Source organism: Peromyscus californicus, unplaced genomic scaffold, assembly GCF_007827085.1.
Source record: "Peromyscus californicus insignis strain IS unplaced genomic scaffold, ASM782708v3 Scaffold_9__1_contigs__length_137607984, whole genome shotgun sequence".
Lineage (NCBI taxonomy): Eukaryota > Metazoa > Chordata > Mammalia > Rodentia > Cricetidae > Peromyscus > Peromyscus californicus.
Window position 1 is genome coordinate 35,510,692 of NW_026294617.1, and position 18,341 is coordinate 35,529,032.

Sequence of the window (18,341 nt, forward strand, 5' to 3'; positions counted from 1 at the left end):
GTCTGTATTGACAGCGTGTTTCTGTTCTTTGCTGGTCTCAGAGATTTTAATTAAAAAAATATACATTTTAAATAGCATGGGTTGGATTTTCCAGGTCCCCCCTCACTACTTACTTCATATTTCCATGCCTCAAACAAGTACTTTGAGGTATTTCTTTCTGTTGGAAATGTACTGGAAGTCAAAATAGAAAGGTACTGGAAATTTATTCAAACTGATTAAATTGCAGTTCTGCCTCCACCAGTAACTAGTTTTCCATGTTACCTCAGACAAAATTAGCTACCCTCTAAAATCTGCACAGACTATACCTGAAAGATACTAGTCTCCCATCTGTTGCAAGGATTAAGAAACCTGTCAGGTCATCACTTGTATGGTCCTCATGCCCACATCCACCTATAGTCTTCTCTATCAACTGGTTCTTTAATCACCTCAGTGCTTCTCACCAGATAGCCAGAGGTCATCTCTGAAGCATCACATTTCTTCCAACACTGTATTGAACCTACTATCAAATCCTAGCCATTTGACCTTCAAAGTATTCCCCCACATTACTTTCCTCTTTATCTCTACAACCTCACCATCATTCTCTTAAGCAAGAACATCTCAAGTCAGAAGCAATAATCTAGTCTCCTGCATGCCCCTCGAACATATTATCCACTGTAGCTACAATATTCCTTAAAAATTGTTCTTTGTAAAAATAACATATATATATATATATATATATATATATATATATATATATATATATATATATATACTTATGAGTGAGTACATATCATATTTGTCTTTCTGAGTCTGGGCTACCTCACTCAGGATGATATTTCTAGTTCCATCCATTTGCCTGCAAATTTCATGATGTCATTGTTTTTTACAGGATTTGTTTTTTGTTGTCATTTTTGCTTGTTTGTTTTGATCAGTTGTTACTGTGATGGACATTTAGGCTACTCTACCTTTTGGCTGTTGTGTACAATTCTACAGTGAAAATGGAAGGGCAAAGACCCTCTAAGATCATGTTTTAATTCTTTTGGATAACATCTAGGAGTAGGATTGCTAGATTTTATGGTAGTTCTACTTTTAATTTTCTGAGAAATCTGCATGCCATGTCCTATCATTTTGTACTTTTATGGCTAGTGCTGGAGAGAACTGCACACCTATCTCTCTTCTTACTCTCTTCTTACTGTATATATATAACCCCACCTCTACAGCATCAAAATCCTAATTCTCATAACGTGAAAATATTTGGTCTTATATGACAACATTAAATTTAAGGGTCTTGAAAGGGAAGATTACCTTGGGTTACTCAAGTGAGGTAACTCTAATGAGTCCTTTGAATAGAAAATCTTTCCTAATTCTGTTCAAAGGAAAGTGAGACAACAAAACAATGTTTTGATAATGCACTAATTACTGGTCCATGGAGGTAGAAGGCTTTAAGCCAAGGAATACAAATGCCTCTGAAAGATAGAAAGAGGAGGAAAACTGGACACTCCAGAAAACAAACAAGGAAACGATGTACCAATTTTAGCCCAATAAAACTCATGTTATACTTTTAACCAAAGGTCTAAAAGATAATAAATCCAGGTTGATTTAAGTTCCTAAATATTTGTGAACATTTTATGACAAAAGTAGAAACCAATAAGGTATTATCTTTAGTTTGAACCCAGTTCCTTAATGTGGCTTTTTGTAGCTGCTACATGATCTGGTTCCTGTCTAACTACCAAAGCAATTCTGACAGCTTCTTTTCCCCTTGATTACTATATTAAATCAACAGATAACACAAAATTTTGCTGGACATTTGGCCCACCTCCCAGCCTGCCTCTAACCACCGTCTCCATTCTTTTCCAAACTAACCAAACATGCCTAGTTCTTGGCATAAATATCACTTCTGTGAGGCATACCGAATGCCCAAACCAAATTATATTTCTTCTCTTAGGCTTCTCAAACTTAAAACTTTATTCCTTAGAATATACCATGATTTGCAATAATACATTTCAGTATATGATTTCTAAAAGTGTTTACCTCATATCCTAGACCATTTTTCTTCAGATAGACAGATATTTTCTGTTCACTTTACATATACTTATAACACAGTATGTAGGAAATCACTGATTTATTAAAAATAGATATAATGAAGGAAAATACGATATTCATTGAATTATGATGCAAATAAAAAGTGTAAGAGAAGCTTTGACTAACTAAAAACAGGCAATTACATTAAACAAGTTAAGAAATTATCATGAAAAATAGACACGATTTCAACTTTACATAACTGAAATATATAACATTTTCAGCATTAGTACTCAGAGATGCAGAATGATACATTAGAGTATGTACAAATAATGACACATTTATAATATGAGCTATTAATCTTTAAAACTTATTGTGATAGTAAGAAAAATGAGGGACTTTATAACCTGAAAGAGTGAATTTTATTATGTAAATGTAACAACTTCATAAATATAATTTACTTATAATAGTTATAACTATACAATAAACAAAAAGTAACAAAATCCTTGAATTTAAGCTATTGGTATACCCTTGTTTTCCTAAAACAGTACTAAAGAGGAATTACTACAGCAAGGTAAGGAAGTTTTTTGTGCTATAGAAAGCATACATACTCACCCTTCCAAATTCTGGTTTGAGAAGATACAATTTTGTTTCTATATAAATTTACTTGGGTATTAGTAAATGTTAAATATTATTTGTTTATTTGTTATGTCTTACTTTTCCTTTTTAGTCATCTATTTGCTTTTTCCATCTTTTTTCACTTTAAGTTACATGTTCTTTTAATTTATATATGAGGTTTTTATCCATTGATGATAATAACCTTCTTTTGTGTGTGTGGAGCAAGTGGGTGCATGTTTGTGTAGGTGCACGTGTGTGAAGGGATGCCCATGTATGTGTATGAGAGCATGTCTGGAAGCCAGAGGTCAACCTCAGATGTCATTCATCAGGAGCCTTCCACCTGGTTTTTTGAGATAGGGTCTCTTTGGCCTGGAGCATACTGATTTGGCTAGTTATTTGGATAGTATGCTCAATGACCTGCCTGCCTCTGCCTTTCTAACTCTGGGATTACAAGCCTGCCACAACACCCAATTTTATTTTTAACATAGGTTCTGGAGACTGAACTGAAATTGTCTGTGTGGCAACCATTTTACAGACTGAGATATTTCCCTAGCTGAGGCTATTAACAATCACAGAAACATACAACACTACCTATCTGTACTTCATAAAACATTGCCAATATCTTTCAGATATGATATTTAAGACATTTTTAAACTTTTCAAATATAAAACAAAACTTCGAGCCTGCTTATAAATAAAGAATTGGGAAGTGTTTATATTTTTATATGCAGGCTATCTTCCATAATATTAGGATTCTGATTCCCTATGTGTAATCAACAATATCAAACCACAAACATCATTTGCTCATAAACACTTCCCAAGATTCACATCATCAACTGATTACTTTGGTGAAATAAATAAAGGTGAATTCAAAAGTAGATTTTATTTGTATTAATCATCACTTTACTTGTCCATATTTATGAAATAAACTATGGTAAATCTATAGAAATACATAATTTTCAATGATGAAATCAGGGTAATTATCATTTTGGTGTCCTTAAAATACTATATACATATTTTCTGTTTTGCTTAATACATAATAATTGTGCTTATATAAGGGTTCTCTGTGACTATTTTTATACATGGATGAAATCAGTACAGTCAATGATTCTACTTCCCTATAATAGCTTTGTGTTCAGCATCTTTGACTTTCTCCTTCCTAGCTAATCATAAGATATACGCTAGGTAATTGTGACCTATCACCTTCTCACTTTTATGTAGAACATGAGGACTTATTTCTTCTGTCTGTGTTTTCAAAGTTATTTTCTAGTCTCCCTCTAACTCATTTCTCCACCTACCCTACGCACTAGTAATGATGATTAAATTTTATATCATCTTTTTTCAAATTCAAGTATGAGATAGAAGATGTCATATTTTTCTTTGAATGTCTGGATCATTTCATATAAGATGATATCTATCCTTTATCTTCCTGCAAATTACAACATACCATTTTTCAATGGAGAATTAATATTCCACTATGTATACGTACCATACTTTTGTTAGTCTCTTATCCTTTGCTGATTATTTGAATATATTCTCCTTTGTAAGTATTTTGGCTTAAAAAAACTTCAGAAGAAAAAAAAAGAATTGGAAAACATTTTCTACATGTATATATTTAATGTGTGTGTGTGTGTGCGTGCGTGTGTGTGTGTGTGTGTGTGTGTGTGTGTGTGTGTGTGTGCGCGCGCGCGCCACTGCCTGTGTGTGGGTGTGGAGATCAAAGGACAACTTGCAGAAATCAATTCTCTCCTTCTACCATGTAGACACCAGAGATGAGGTCCTCAGGATTTATGGCAAGGCAAGTGTCTTCACCTGGCGAGGCATCTCATCAGTCTAAGAACAACCTTTTGACACTGAGACATCATGTTGTCGTCTACAAAGTACAAGGCCCAAAACCATACAAATAAGTTCTAAGAAAACACACACACACACACACACACACACACACACACACACACACACACACACACACGCACACACAAGCCTCATAATGTTTTAAGTAAATTTATAATTTTGTATTGGGCCACATTCATAGCTGTCCTTGGCTACATGTGATCCCCAGCCCAGGGATTAGACACACCCAAGAGAACAATGTTTTTAATTACACAAATATTTACTCTGAATCTTCTTTCCTGTCAGAACACACTCAAACAATGAAGTCCTGTGACAATTCTGAGTGCTGTGATAACACTCCAAGAAAACAAGACAAGAGTCCCTCATAGCCTCAGTTTCTTCCACACACAGAATTGTTCTTGGAATGGGTTTTTGTTCTTTACCCAGGTGTAGCAGACAGGAGTGAGTTTACTTCAGCTGTTGTTATTCATGTGCCTTCTTTGGAAAAAACATGTTTTTGCCATGTGTGGCTTGTCCATATGGTTGAACAACTTACTCATATGATTCTTCTTAACCCTCAGAGTATAAATTGTCTGATGGCCTGAATAAAGTTGGCTACTTCATGAGACTTTAGTCTGCCTCAATTTTAGACCCGCTCTCTCAAGTTCATGCCAACAACTAGAATGGTAAACACATTACATTCACAGTTTCACTGTTATTATTAAACTTTAATACATATATAATTTATGTGGCATAATGAGAGAGACGAGAAAGAATATAGTTTCCTGGCTATATGGCAAGACTCTATCTCAAAAGAAAACACAAAACAAAGAAAACTAGTTTCCTTCTTAACTACACATTCCTAAAGTATTACTTCTTCCACTTGACTAGCAAACTAACAGTTAAAATATACAGAATGCTCGTGTACTAACATACAGAATTAGTTTACTTAGACTTCTAATACATGTGTCTTTTCTTATAACAGTTCATTCTTTCATTTGTTTCCTGTCTTAAGTATTTTCTCTGATCATAAATTATAGGAAAATTAATATGAAATATTTGTTACATTTTATCTAAACTTACTAGCTTTATTAGTAATGTTAACATATAGCTTTATCATCTTATAGGACAAGCTACCTAGTAAGATTCTTGTTTGGGCAGGGTTATTAATTATAATTCCAGGATAAGGCCAATACTCACCTTTACAAAATATTACTTAATTTTCTCACTAGCTTACTAATTTACTGAAGAACTTCTTCCTGCACTCACTTTTACATGCAAGACATTGGAGACGCCTTGCATCTATAAAGAAAGACAATTTTGATTTGACACAGCACTACAGTCTGAGCTGGAGCAATTAGGCAAGAAAAATAAAACAAAAGCATACAAACTGGAAAGGAAAAAGTCATTTCTGCAGATGGTATGTTTTTCGACATAAAAACTCTATAAGATTACACACACACACACACACACACACACACACACACACACACACACACATCCGCCAGTAACAATAAATGAAGTCAGCAAAGTCACGGGATAAAAAAATCAACATGAGACACGAAAATCAGCATCGTTTCTAAGAATATACTATCTGGAAAAAGTAACTGGAGAGCAATCTTATTTAGCCATGAAAATAAATTAATGGACGCATGAGTGAAAGGTGGTGAAGAATTTATACAAGGAAAATGATAAAAAAATCTGAAGACAGCACAAAGATATTTTATGTTCATATATTAGAAGATTAATGTTGCTAAAATGTCTATACACAATTCAAGCCAACTGCTGTAGGATGGTCTGTATGTTAAATGTGTTGTTGATTGGTCAATAAATAAATCACTGATTGACAGTGGCCAGGCAGGAAGTATAGGCAGGACTAACAGAGAGGAGAATTGAGAGAACAGGAAGCTGGGTGGGAGGGACAAAAAAGATGTAAAGTACCCATAAGCCACAAGCCACGTGGCAAGGTATAGATTAATAAAAATAAATTAATTTAAACTGTAAAAACAGTTAACAAAAAGCCTGCCATGGCCATACAGTTTGTAACCAATATAAGTCTCTGTGTTTATTTGGTTGGGTCTGAATGGCTGTGGGACTGGCGGGTGTCAGAGATTTGTCCTGACTGTGGGCCAGGCAGAAAAACTCTAACTACAGCCAACCTATAAATCCAGTATAATTCACATCAAAATACCAATGTTTCTTATCAGAAATAGAAACAAATAGTTTATAAGAAACTAGACAATACTGCTGATAGCTAATGCCATCTTGAACAAAAAGAACAATGACAGTGGTGCCATGTTACCACTTTAGAATATACTTCAAAGCTATGGAAACAAAAATAAACTGGTACTGATGTGAATTTGTACATTCGTAGCCAATAGATTTTTAACAAAAGAGTCTAGAATAAAGAATGGAGAAAGAAGAATTTCTTCCATATGTAGGACAATTAATTAAATCCTTATTTCACTTATAAAACTCAATTCAAAATAGATTAAAGGTTTAAAAACCTGAAACTAAAACTACTAGAAGAAAATGGAGAAGGGATTGTTGACATAGTTTTTTTAAAAGATGTTTTGAAAAAAGACCAGAAACACAGACAACAACAACAAAAGGACAGACAGAGTAGAAAACAGCTTCTGAATAGCAAAAAAATAAAAACAAAAATAAATAAAATAAAATAAAAAAATAAGAGAGAATAAACAACCAATAATAAAATGAGAGAAATTCAAAATAAATATAAGCAACTAAAAGAACTCTATAACAATAACATAAAAACAAATAATTTCTAACATGGTCATAGGATCTGAAAAGACATTTAAAAATTAAAAAGATGAAAATTTGTGCATGACAAAATGCACATCACTGATCAACTAGAACTAATTAAAATCACAATGAACTATCACCTTGTTCCTAATGGAATGGTATGATCACGATGATAAAGTATGACATCACAAGTACAGAAAAAGAAACTGCACACTGTTGCTGGGAATGAGAATTAGTCTAGGCATTGTAGAAAATAGTATAGTAGTATTTCTAAACAAAAATATATAAAGATAGGACCACCAGAGTCACCTGTAATTACAGACCTGGTCCTATGTACAAAGCAAAGGAAAACAATCATTCAAAGAGATCTACAACGCTCTTCACAATGTTCAAGATGTGGAATAAATACAGGAGTACACAGAAAAAATGAGGTACATATACACGATGGAATATGATTCAGCTACAAAACATCCATAAAATCCACTACTTGTGACAAACTAGAGAAACTCAAGGGCATAAAATGAGTTTAAGAAAGCACGTGCAGAAGAATGAATACCACATGTTTTCAGTCCTACATGCAATTTAGGAAAATACAATTCACTGACCTAGAGAATGGAATTATTACTAGAGACTGGGAAGATGTTAGTCAAAGGGTACACAGTTATAAAACTGTATAGATATACTTTACAACATGGTAACTACAGTTAATAGTGAGATACTGCTGTCATGAAATTTATGTAAATGTGTTTTAAATATCCAAACAGCTTTAAGGCTTATCAAAAAAGTACGATCCATATATCAAGTGAGTGGCATGTTAAGAAGTTTGATGCAATCATTCCACATTGAATATAAATTTTAACACATCACACTTTATATCACAAAATAAGAAGTTAAATAAATGAAACAGTCATTACTACCCTCTGGAAGTACACATTCTAATAAACCATAAGCAGAAGAAAGAAAGTAAGCAGGTATTATGTTCAAGAGGATGGCAGTGGGGAATGGGCTGCTGCAATTATATTTGTAACTTCCCTTTAGTACATCACAGCCAAGGAAAATGGTTGAAACAAAGAACAATACAGTAAAAGTAATACAAATATGTTTTTAAAAACTATTTATGTATCCATTGTTTCATGAGTGTGTGTTCTTGAGTAAAATTTGTGGAGAAAGACATGTATGTCGGCACCTGCAGAGCAGAAAAAAAGTATCAGATCCCCTAGAACTGGAGTTACAGGCAGTTGAGAGCTGCATGATGTGGGTGCTGGGAACCAAACCTAGGTCCTGAGAACAGAACTCAGATCTTCTGAAAGAACAATTAGTACTCTTAATTGTTAACCTTCCTATCCAGCTCTACTAACAAAAACATTTTGCACAAACACTGGGAATGTAAATATTTAAAACTTACAACATGACAATGGTTTTTTTTTGAATCAGTTAACATAGCTAAACCAAGTTAAACTAACAATGATACAGCTCCTTAACATGTTTTGTTTTAGTTTAAAAAGAAATGTCACAGAAGTATGTTGCTGGAATGACAACTCAGAGTTGGGAATGCCCATTTTATTTATTTATTTATTTATGTATTTATTTATTATTTTTCTTGTTTATTATTAAGAAATTTTCTATTCATTTTACATACCAACCACAGATCCTGGTCTCCCTCTTCCTCCTACACCCAGGCTTCACCCCCCCAAACCACCCCCTTTCCCACCTTCTCCAAGGCAAGACCTCCCATGGGGAATCAGCAGAACCTGGTACATTCAGCTGGGGCAGGTCCAAGCCCCTCCCCCTGCACCAAGGCTGCTCAAGGTGTTCCATCATAGGCACTGGGCTCCAAAAAGCCTGCTCATGCACCAGGGACAGAGGAGATGCCCATTTTAAACTTATTTACAAAATGAAACTAGAAATACATCCTCGGTGCAAGTGGTAGAGCACGAAACTCGGTATCTATTACATCTTGAGTTTAATGCTCAGCACTACAAATCAATCAAAATACGCTAGCATTAGCCAATTTCTGTTGCGAAATATTTGTTTAACTATGCAAAGATATGTTGCATTTGTTTAACTATGTAAAAATGTGTTGCATTTGTTTAATTATGTAAAGGTAATTTGCTGTTTTACCTTGCCTGCCTATGGTGCCTGATTGATCTAATAAAAAGCTGAATGGCCAATAACAAATGAGAAAGTAATAGGTGGAACTTGTGGGCAGTGAGAGTAAATAGGAAGAGGAATTGAGACTTGGGAGAAGAAAGAAAAAGAGATGCCAGGGAGATACCACTGGCCAGCCAGCTAGAAAAAGCGGGAAGCAGGAAAGTAGGACATACAGAATGAAAGAAAGATTAAAAAGTCCCAAGGCAAAACATAGATGAATAGAAACAGGTTAAATTAAGTTAAAAGAGCTAGTGGGGCAAGCCTAAGCCAAGGCCGAGTATTCACAACTAGTAAGTCTCCGGGTCTTTATTTGGGAACTGGTTGGTGGTCTAAAGAAAATTCCAACTACAAATTTCAGTACTCCATCTTCAATACTAATACAACACAAATTGTATTCCAATAAAAGAAAAAGACTATAGATTCATGACTTCTCTTTGACTGTATCTTCCATTACAGAAGATACAAATTAAAACGTTCTATCAAAGCCATAAGATAGACATTTAACTTCTAGTAGATGAGTAATCCACTTATTAGCAATCATCAAGATACTTCATTTGTAATTCTTTTTAGATTGTGAGACATATCAGAGAAATTGTGTGTCTCTCATATTCTAGCACACATACATATATGGTTTGTGTGTATGTGTGTGTATATATATATATATGTATATATATGTATGTATTTTTTTCCAGGTTTGTACACACACACACACACACACACACACACACACACACACACACACACACTCCACACATATATCCAGGTTTGGCTGTCCTGGAACTCAATATTTAAGAAGATCAAACTGGCTTTGAATTTACAGAGATCCATTTGCTTCTACCTCCAAAGTGCTGGGATTAAAGGTGTGCAGCCACATGTCCTACATTCTAGCTTTCATGTTGCTCTTTGATTCTAGCTATGTGTAAAAACATTGCCATCATCCACTTGGAAACACACAGTTTATGAAAATGTTTTAGAACTTCACCAAAAAGCCAGTCCTAGTCATCTTCTAAAAGTAAAACCACACTGGTTCCCTGTCCTGTAGAAAAACTAAGCATTTACTCGCAGCTCTGGTTTCACCAATTAGAGTTTTTCCCTGAATAACCCCAGCAATATAGCACACAACAGCAGTTAAGATCATTTTCCATCTTGTCAGGAAAAAAGACTGGTAAGTTTACAACATTAACCTGAAAATAGGAATTTTTTAAAATTATCATTACAAAGTTTTCCAGATAAGCTAAACTGTTGCATGAGTGAGAATTTCTTGATGAGCATGGATATTCCAAAGCAGATTCCTTAAATCTTGGCAATTACTCTAGAAGATTTTCAGTCACTCAGGAATACATTTCTTCACAAAATGAACCACATACAAGGTTTATGTTACTAAGAAATTTTCATTTCACCACAGTGTTAAAAAGTCCATTACTTCCCCCACCCTCAAAAATAAAAGAACTCATCCAGGTGTAATAAAAAATACTTTGCTAGTATTACTTGTTCTAAAGCTGCCCTAGGACATCGTTAGTTAGGTATGGAATACATCAAACTATGGTTTCATCTGGGGCTCAGTGTTCTCCTCAAACTCATTCCAACTGTCAGCAGAAATCACTGCCTTCTCATGTTAGACCTCACTTTCCCATTTTTCTTTCTGGGGTTTAGCTGAGCACTGTTATTAGCTCCTATAAGCTGCTTTCAGGGGCTTGTTCACAATTCACAATGTGTCTCTGAGTTCCTCTTTTGCAACCTGGATCATCACTCTTACATATGAACGTGACTAACAGTGTAACTAATTACAGGAAGAAAAACCATCATGTTCAATATGCCATGAGTTGTGCAAGGTGGGCACACAGGAAAATCTTGGGACCAGTGGAGTGAGAGCTCTGCCTGGTAAAACTCATGTTCTGCAGCAACCAACCTTTTGTTAATAGGACCCACAGACATCATCATTTCAGCTGCTGTTTTTTTCATCTATAACATTTTTGTGATTTTTCCTTATGTGGGCTCATTCTTTCTTTACTGTGTTCACTTTTTCCATTACCTGAAACACATCTTAAATAATTAAATACTTCTCACGGCTACTGCTTTAATGTCTTCATTTGAAACATTTATTACTGCTTACAAATCTATTTCTGTTCAATGATTGTTTTCTGCTTATGCTTATATTTTCTAGCCTCTTAACAGGCTTAGAAATGTATTATTGGATGTTTAACATTTAATTCTATGTGTTTTTTTACATGCAAGACTTTTTTTCCATTCCTTTAAAGAGTACTAAGACTATGTTCTGACTAGATGTCAAATAATCCATAGAACCCATAGGCCAGTTTGTCCATAGTTACATTCAATCTTTTTTTTTCCTGGTTAATCTGCAGATTGCTACCTTTTAGCCTAACTTAACTACATTACTGTGGTATGACTGTTAACATCTAGTGTATGCCAGCATAGTAATTATTAATATAATACATTAGTTACCCTTCACTTGAAGATGTTAACTTAAGGAATATAATGGAATGCAAGAACAAAAACTCTAACTGGTTCTTGGTAGCAATGTTATAGAAATACAATACACCTTCTTTATAAATAATTACACTATGAATATTGATTTAAAAAAAAACTCATGAAACAGGAAAACCAAATGAGCCATTAGATAATGTCAGTATTACCTTTGTAAAATGAGTGGGTAAAACTCTGCTCAGGCATTAGCTTGGCAAGGAGTCCATGATTCAAACTTGGATGAGGGATAGATGGTATGACCACAACTGTGGAGAAAATCATGGAGCCATATTTGAGGAAGAAAATGACAGTAATATAGTTCACATCAAAGACTCATGACATTTCTATATTACTGCAACAGGCACACAATAATAAAGAACACATCTCTAAGGGAGGGAAAAGAGGTTTTAAGAGAAACGAAGTAGGCAATACACTGACTGAGTAGAGTACTTTTAGCAACACACATAAAAACATACACACAGGCCAGAAAACTACACCTAAAAGGTTCACTATAATAGTGCTCATTTTATAAATATATGACACATAAAGTATCTTCATACTTTAAAAGGACATCAATCTGAATGGCAAACTGATGTTTAATTGGCCGAATAAAATTAAAATAATAGTGTTATAATGGAATAGTCTGACCTGCAACAAGAAAAATCCTGTGGCTAAAATGTGATCCATTGTCTCTACAACAGCAGTAAAAAGCAAAGGAGGCTGTCCCACTTAACAAGATGCAGTGGTTTGACTACAAATCTCTATGAAAACCTTCATTTATGAAGTATACGTGTTGACTCAGTAAAGAATCCCACCTATAAATTAACCAGGAGCATACCTACGGAATGCTACATTTTAGACTAATTGAACTGCACTACTGTGGTATGACTGTTAATATCCAGTGTATGCCAGCATAGTAAATATTAATACAGTACATTAGGTACCTTTAATTTGAAGATGCTAATCCAATAAGTATAATGGAATGCAAGAAAAAAAGCTATGCATGGTTTACAAGAAACACTCATTGAGTTGTCAAGATTACAGTGCAAACAACAGAAAAATAATCTTGATGCAAACACTTAGTAGGAAATACAAATGATTAGTTGCCACAAAATATATTTATAGTTTTCAATACAGTAGGCAAGGCCAATTGTTGGACCATGGTCCAAGAATGGATTTGAGTGAGGAGAATTCTGAGTATTTGTGAGAGCATTCCAAGAAAACAAGAGTCTTGTGACCTCAGTTTCTTCAAAACACAGAATTGTTCTTGGAATGTGTTTTTGTGCTCCTCCCAAGTGTAGCAGATATGAGTGAGTTTACTTCAGATTACTCATTATTGCTTGCTGCTGTTATTCAACCAAATGTTTAAACTATCCTTTATATGCCTTGATGGAAAAACATGATTTTGCCATGTGCAGCTTGTCCTTATGATTGTATATAGCTTGAACTCATGAGAACTTTATTCATGTGACCTTTTCTTAACCCTTAGAGTATAAATTGTCTGAAGCTATGAATAAAGTTGGCTATTGCATGAGACTTCAGTCTGCCTTATTCATGGGCAAGCTCCATTCTCCCAGATACCACTGGCTCTAGAGTGATGATAGCCATTAATGCAACAGCTTATGCAGTGTAAGTATTGTGCAAATGAGGCCAATACAACCCAAGGTGGCTCACTGTTGTCCCTGATGTTACTTCTCCATAACTTTTAGTTAAACTACTTTGTATAAACATTTTCCAACTTGTACAAAATTCCAAATGTTTGTTTGCATATTATATAATTGATGTAATATTTAGATGTTGAATTAAGTGTTCACTTAGTAGCAAAAAGAGGAGGGGACAAAGCAAAGAAGGGAAGGAGAGAATTTTTGAATTAGGCTGTAAAGATTAGTGTTTTACCTTTTTTTTAACGTTGAGTAACTATATGGGGACCTCCTATGCTTATAAAAGTTTCACAAGAAATGTGTGAAAAGCATGAGTCCCTAGCATATTAAAAAAATAGCATGACCAAATAATTTCTATTCATTAATGGGAAATAGTAACCCAAAGCTGCACCGACAAATGTGAATGATAGCAAATATGTACAGATATATCCAGTATATTTGTGCCGATCTACAAATACTGTATTAGCATCTCTACCAATTCTGTAAATGTCTGAAGTGTCTATGAGTAAGTACAGTTCAAACATGTATGCAAAAGAGATAAATACTAGGGAAATGTCAAATAATGGAAAGCAAACACTAAGTACCTGTACTTGTTGGAGAATTGATTTCTTGTCTGATGTTTCTACCTGGTTGGCTCCCAGTTCTCGCAGTCTCTCTCTGGGGTTCTAATATGTCCCGATACTTAGATACCATCAGAACAGAGATGAAGTATACAACAGCCAGAGCTAAGAACTGTGCCTGCTTGCTATCATCCTGTGTAAAATGAAAAGGCAGTTTGACACTCAAAATTTTTAGGATATAAATTCACAAAATATAAGAAACTATTCTTCTCTTCTTAGACCTTAAACTTTTATTTAAAAGTTGCTGGGGAGGGGCGGTTTGGGGATTTATGGTAAAGTGGCAAGCACAAGGCTCTGGTTTCGGTCCTCAGCTCAAAAAAAAATACAAAATACAAAATAAAAGTTGCTGGGGGGAGGGCTAGGGAGATAGCCCAGTAGTTAAAACCACTTGATTCTCTCATAGAGGACCAGAGTTCAGTGCCTACCACCCACTTCAAGTGGTTAATAATGATCTAAAACTCCATCTTCTAATGAACTGGCATGCTCTTCTGGCTTCTTTGGTGCCAGAATAAATAAATAAATAAAGTAAAATAAAATAAAATAAACCTTTGGAGCCAGCCCAGATGGTTTAGTGGGCAAAGATACCTGCATTTGATCCTAGGCACCCACATGGTAGAAGAAGACTCTATAACATTGTCCTCTGACCTTTGCCCATGCACTGTGGCAAGCGAGAACGTGTGAGGATGTTGTGCACAATACACACACACACACACACACACACACACACACACACACACACACACGCTAAATATAAATTCAAAGAAAATTAAGAGTTGATAACTAAATTATACTAAGTACCATGTTAAAGATACACACAAAATGCCTAAAATGTTTCATCTGAGTTATACGTTGAAATAATTTTAAAAGTTAATATAGTAAGATTGTGTTCAATGTGCTACAAAATATCACCCTTCTCTTACCATTTTTATCTGTATGACTTCCTTATAAAACATGCAGATGAAAAAAATTAATGTACTGAGTTTTTAAAAAAATCAGGATTTAAGCATTATAAATAAGAAAAGTTAATAGAGAAAAATCACAACTAGAAAATATACTACTACCTGAGCAAGAGGTTATGTGGATTGAAGATGGCAGATATATATAAACAACGGCAATCATAAAATAAGAATTTCATGCAATCCCATTGTAAAACAGAATGTTATGTGGTAACATACATGATGAATAATTAAAGTTCTGACTGCACTAACAGGTAAAAAGATGTAACAATCCAGTTTTTCTGGAAGGGAAAAAGAAATCTCTCGAATACTACATATATTTGAGGTGCTCATTTCCATATCTAATGATAAAATAGTGTTCTGCCAGAGTACAGTAAAGTAAGAAAAGGTCTGAAAAAATAAGACAATAGTTTGAAGAGGCATTGGGGTCTGGCAGGAAAGAAAACATTGTAGCAGGTTTGTTACCCAAAAATACACTGAACTGCCTATAGCCAAAGGCTGAGATAAGCATCTCTAGGAAAAGTAACATGAAGGATAAGCTAGAAGACTTCTCAATACATCCTTGTTAGGCCATATCTTGTAAACTTTTTTTTGGGGGGCGAGGTTTTTGAGACAGGGTTTCTCTCTTTGGAAATAAAGTGCCATATACACAGGAGCTAAACACCTCAAGAATGACTAAATTTTACATAAATCAACTGATGTTTAGAGGTATTTTATTATTATAAAGACATAAACTCTGTTTTTCCTGTCTGTGTATTCCTGGGTTGTTGTTTTTCCCCAATTTGAATAAAAAATATAACTGTTTAGCCCTACAACTGCTTAAGATTTTAATGTACATACTGGTATGATGCAAAGCACTCCAGTACTTTTTGAAGGATTAAAATTCACTAAATTTTATACCATTTAAGATACAGGTGATCTAATAAAATCCATTCTCTAATGAGGACAGCAAAAACAAAATGAATTTGCTCATAATTTCAATCTATTTGAGAAATTTCAAATAAAGGCTTTCTTGAAAAATTTTCAGAAAATTTTTAAAAATATATGAAAGTTTTCAGAAATCTTGAAAAAAATTCTTAGTGAGGACAGCTCTCCTGCAGGTAAGTCTGTCCCTCCTGCCACCTTGTGGGACCTGGGGACTACACTCAGGCCATGAGGCCTGTGAGCAAGCACCTCCACCAGCTGCTGAGTCATCTAACTGACCTGACTGTTTCTAAGCAATGTGTTCATCTTAGCACACAGCACATTCCTCTCCTTCTACACAGGTAATATATACTTTCTTCACTGCTCCCCACATCCTCAGAAGTCCTTAAAAAGCACAATAATCCCAATCTCTACATCTAAATGTGCATGTACACATATATTGTCTATTATACTAAAACTTTATGTGCTTGAAAAGCAAAAAGGCCGAGAAATTTTTGAGAAGCACAAAAACTCCTGCCCTAAAATTGCTGTCAAATACTCAATTATTTGTCCTCTGAAAACACACACACACACACACACACACACACACACACACACACACACACACACACACATAGGTAATGTACATATGAATATTTCCTAAAACCTAATCTGAGGTCTGATGCATTTCGGAAATTAAATAAGCTAAATGTGACTGTTGTTTTATAAAAACTTTGAAACTAACAACCAACTAACATACTAACATTTGCAAAAACTAAGGCCCCAGGTTATTCCACGTGAGAGATGCATTTGTAATCTAGAAATATGGTGAGAAAAAGGTAACACTCTGATTCTACACATGTGTGCTGTCAATCTCATGCAGCCTAATGCTTATCACCCAAGTACACTGTTGCAGAACTACAAGTACAGGAGCTAGGTTGTGAGACATTGGTATTGCAAAGTTTTTTTCTTTTTCCTAATATAGTAGTGAAGAACTATACAAAAGGTTGTCCAATTTATCCTTATACAGCAAAGATTACATAAAAGAACCTGATTCCTCCATTCTTGCAATACTAAGCATTATCATTTCAGTTTTTAGTTCATTCAATACTGAAAATATATCCTTTTAATTTTCATTCTGTTATCCACTGATGATACTTCTAATCATGTTGTTGATTTATATTACATATTTTGTATTTATTGCTTAAGTCTGTTATGTTTTCCTATTTATCTATTTTGCTGTAATTTCCCATTAATTATAAGAATTAATATTTTTCTATCATATATCTACAGCATGAAACACCATACCACATGGCTTAGACTTATCACAACCACACTGTAAACAACAAAGCACTCCACTTAACTGATTGTTACATATACATTTCAAACATACACTTCTTTAAACATTCCATCAAGAATTAACTATAATTAAAATAACAGGATCTAATCTGGCTGGTTATAATGCCTATATTAAAAACTGCTATTATTGCTTAATCTGCTGTGAAACACTGTACTTTTACACAATTCATCAAAAGGTCTATCTTATTTTTAATTGCCTTGAGTAAGTAGTCATGGACTAGAGAGTTCCATTAACCCTTCCTTAAGCTATTTCTTTCTTTGAATGTTATTAAGCCTTCTTTCTAATTCAGATTCCTACAGATACTATCATTTGTGAAAGTAGGAGCCAGTGAGAGGGTTCAATGGGTAAAAGTTTTTACTGCTCAGCCTAGAAATCTGAGTCCAATCCCTGGAGCCCTCAGAATGGGCTCTACAAAGTTGTTCTAGGACCTCCACATGTATTTTGTGGTATTAACAACTCCCTTTACATGCATTATGAGCACATACATACACAATAATAATTAATAATTTTTAAATGAAAGAAAATGTCTTCCCACACCCAAAGGCAACTTTCATTAACACCTGATGAGATAACTTTTTATGTCTAATAAAAGAAATATTAAAAATAACAAAATATTCATTATGTGGAAATGGAGTAAAAAATATAAAAGGTAGGACCAGAGGACCTAAGATAAAGTAAAACTTAGTGTTTCAAGGCTATCTCTAATCTTGGAATATGAAATAAATCTCAAAACTTATCATTTGTATAAGCAATAGTGTATGTACATGTATGTGTCTGCTTACCTGTGAGTGTGAATGTGGAGACCAGAGATTGACGCTGAGTGCCTTCCATCACTCTATTTTTTGAGACAGTTTCTCACTGAATCTGAGAAACTTCATCTGCATCTTCAACACTGGAGTTACAGATGTGCAGCACCATACCTAGATCTACAAGGGCACTGGGTATCTGAATTCAGGTCCTCATGCTTCTGCATCAGGCACTTTACCCAGTGAGCC

The 18,341-nt window shown here is 34.5% G+C and overlaps 1 protein-coding gene across 5 annotated transcripts in view; it reads right to left on the reverse strand.

Moving 5' to 3' along the window:
* Positions 1–18,341, reverse strand: part of Nbea (neurobeachin) — a 558,359-nt gene that overhangs the window by 358,250 nt on the left and 181,768 nt on the right. For all 5 annotated transcript variants that reach the window (XM_052730144.1, XM_052730145.1, XM_052730143.1 and 2 more), the window contains 2 exons: positions 14,092–14,260; positions 12,017–12,112 (listed from right to left, as the gene is read on the reverse strand). In XM_052730144.1, the coding sequence (XP_052586104.1) occupies positions 12,017–12,112; positions 14,092–14,260 (265 nt within the window). The remainder of the gene's footprint in view (positions 1–12,016; positions 12,113–14,091; positions 14,261–18,341) is intronic.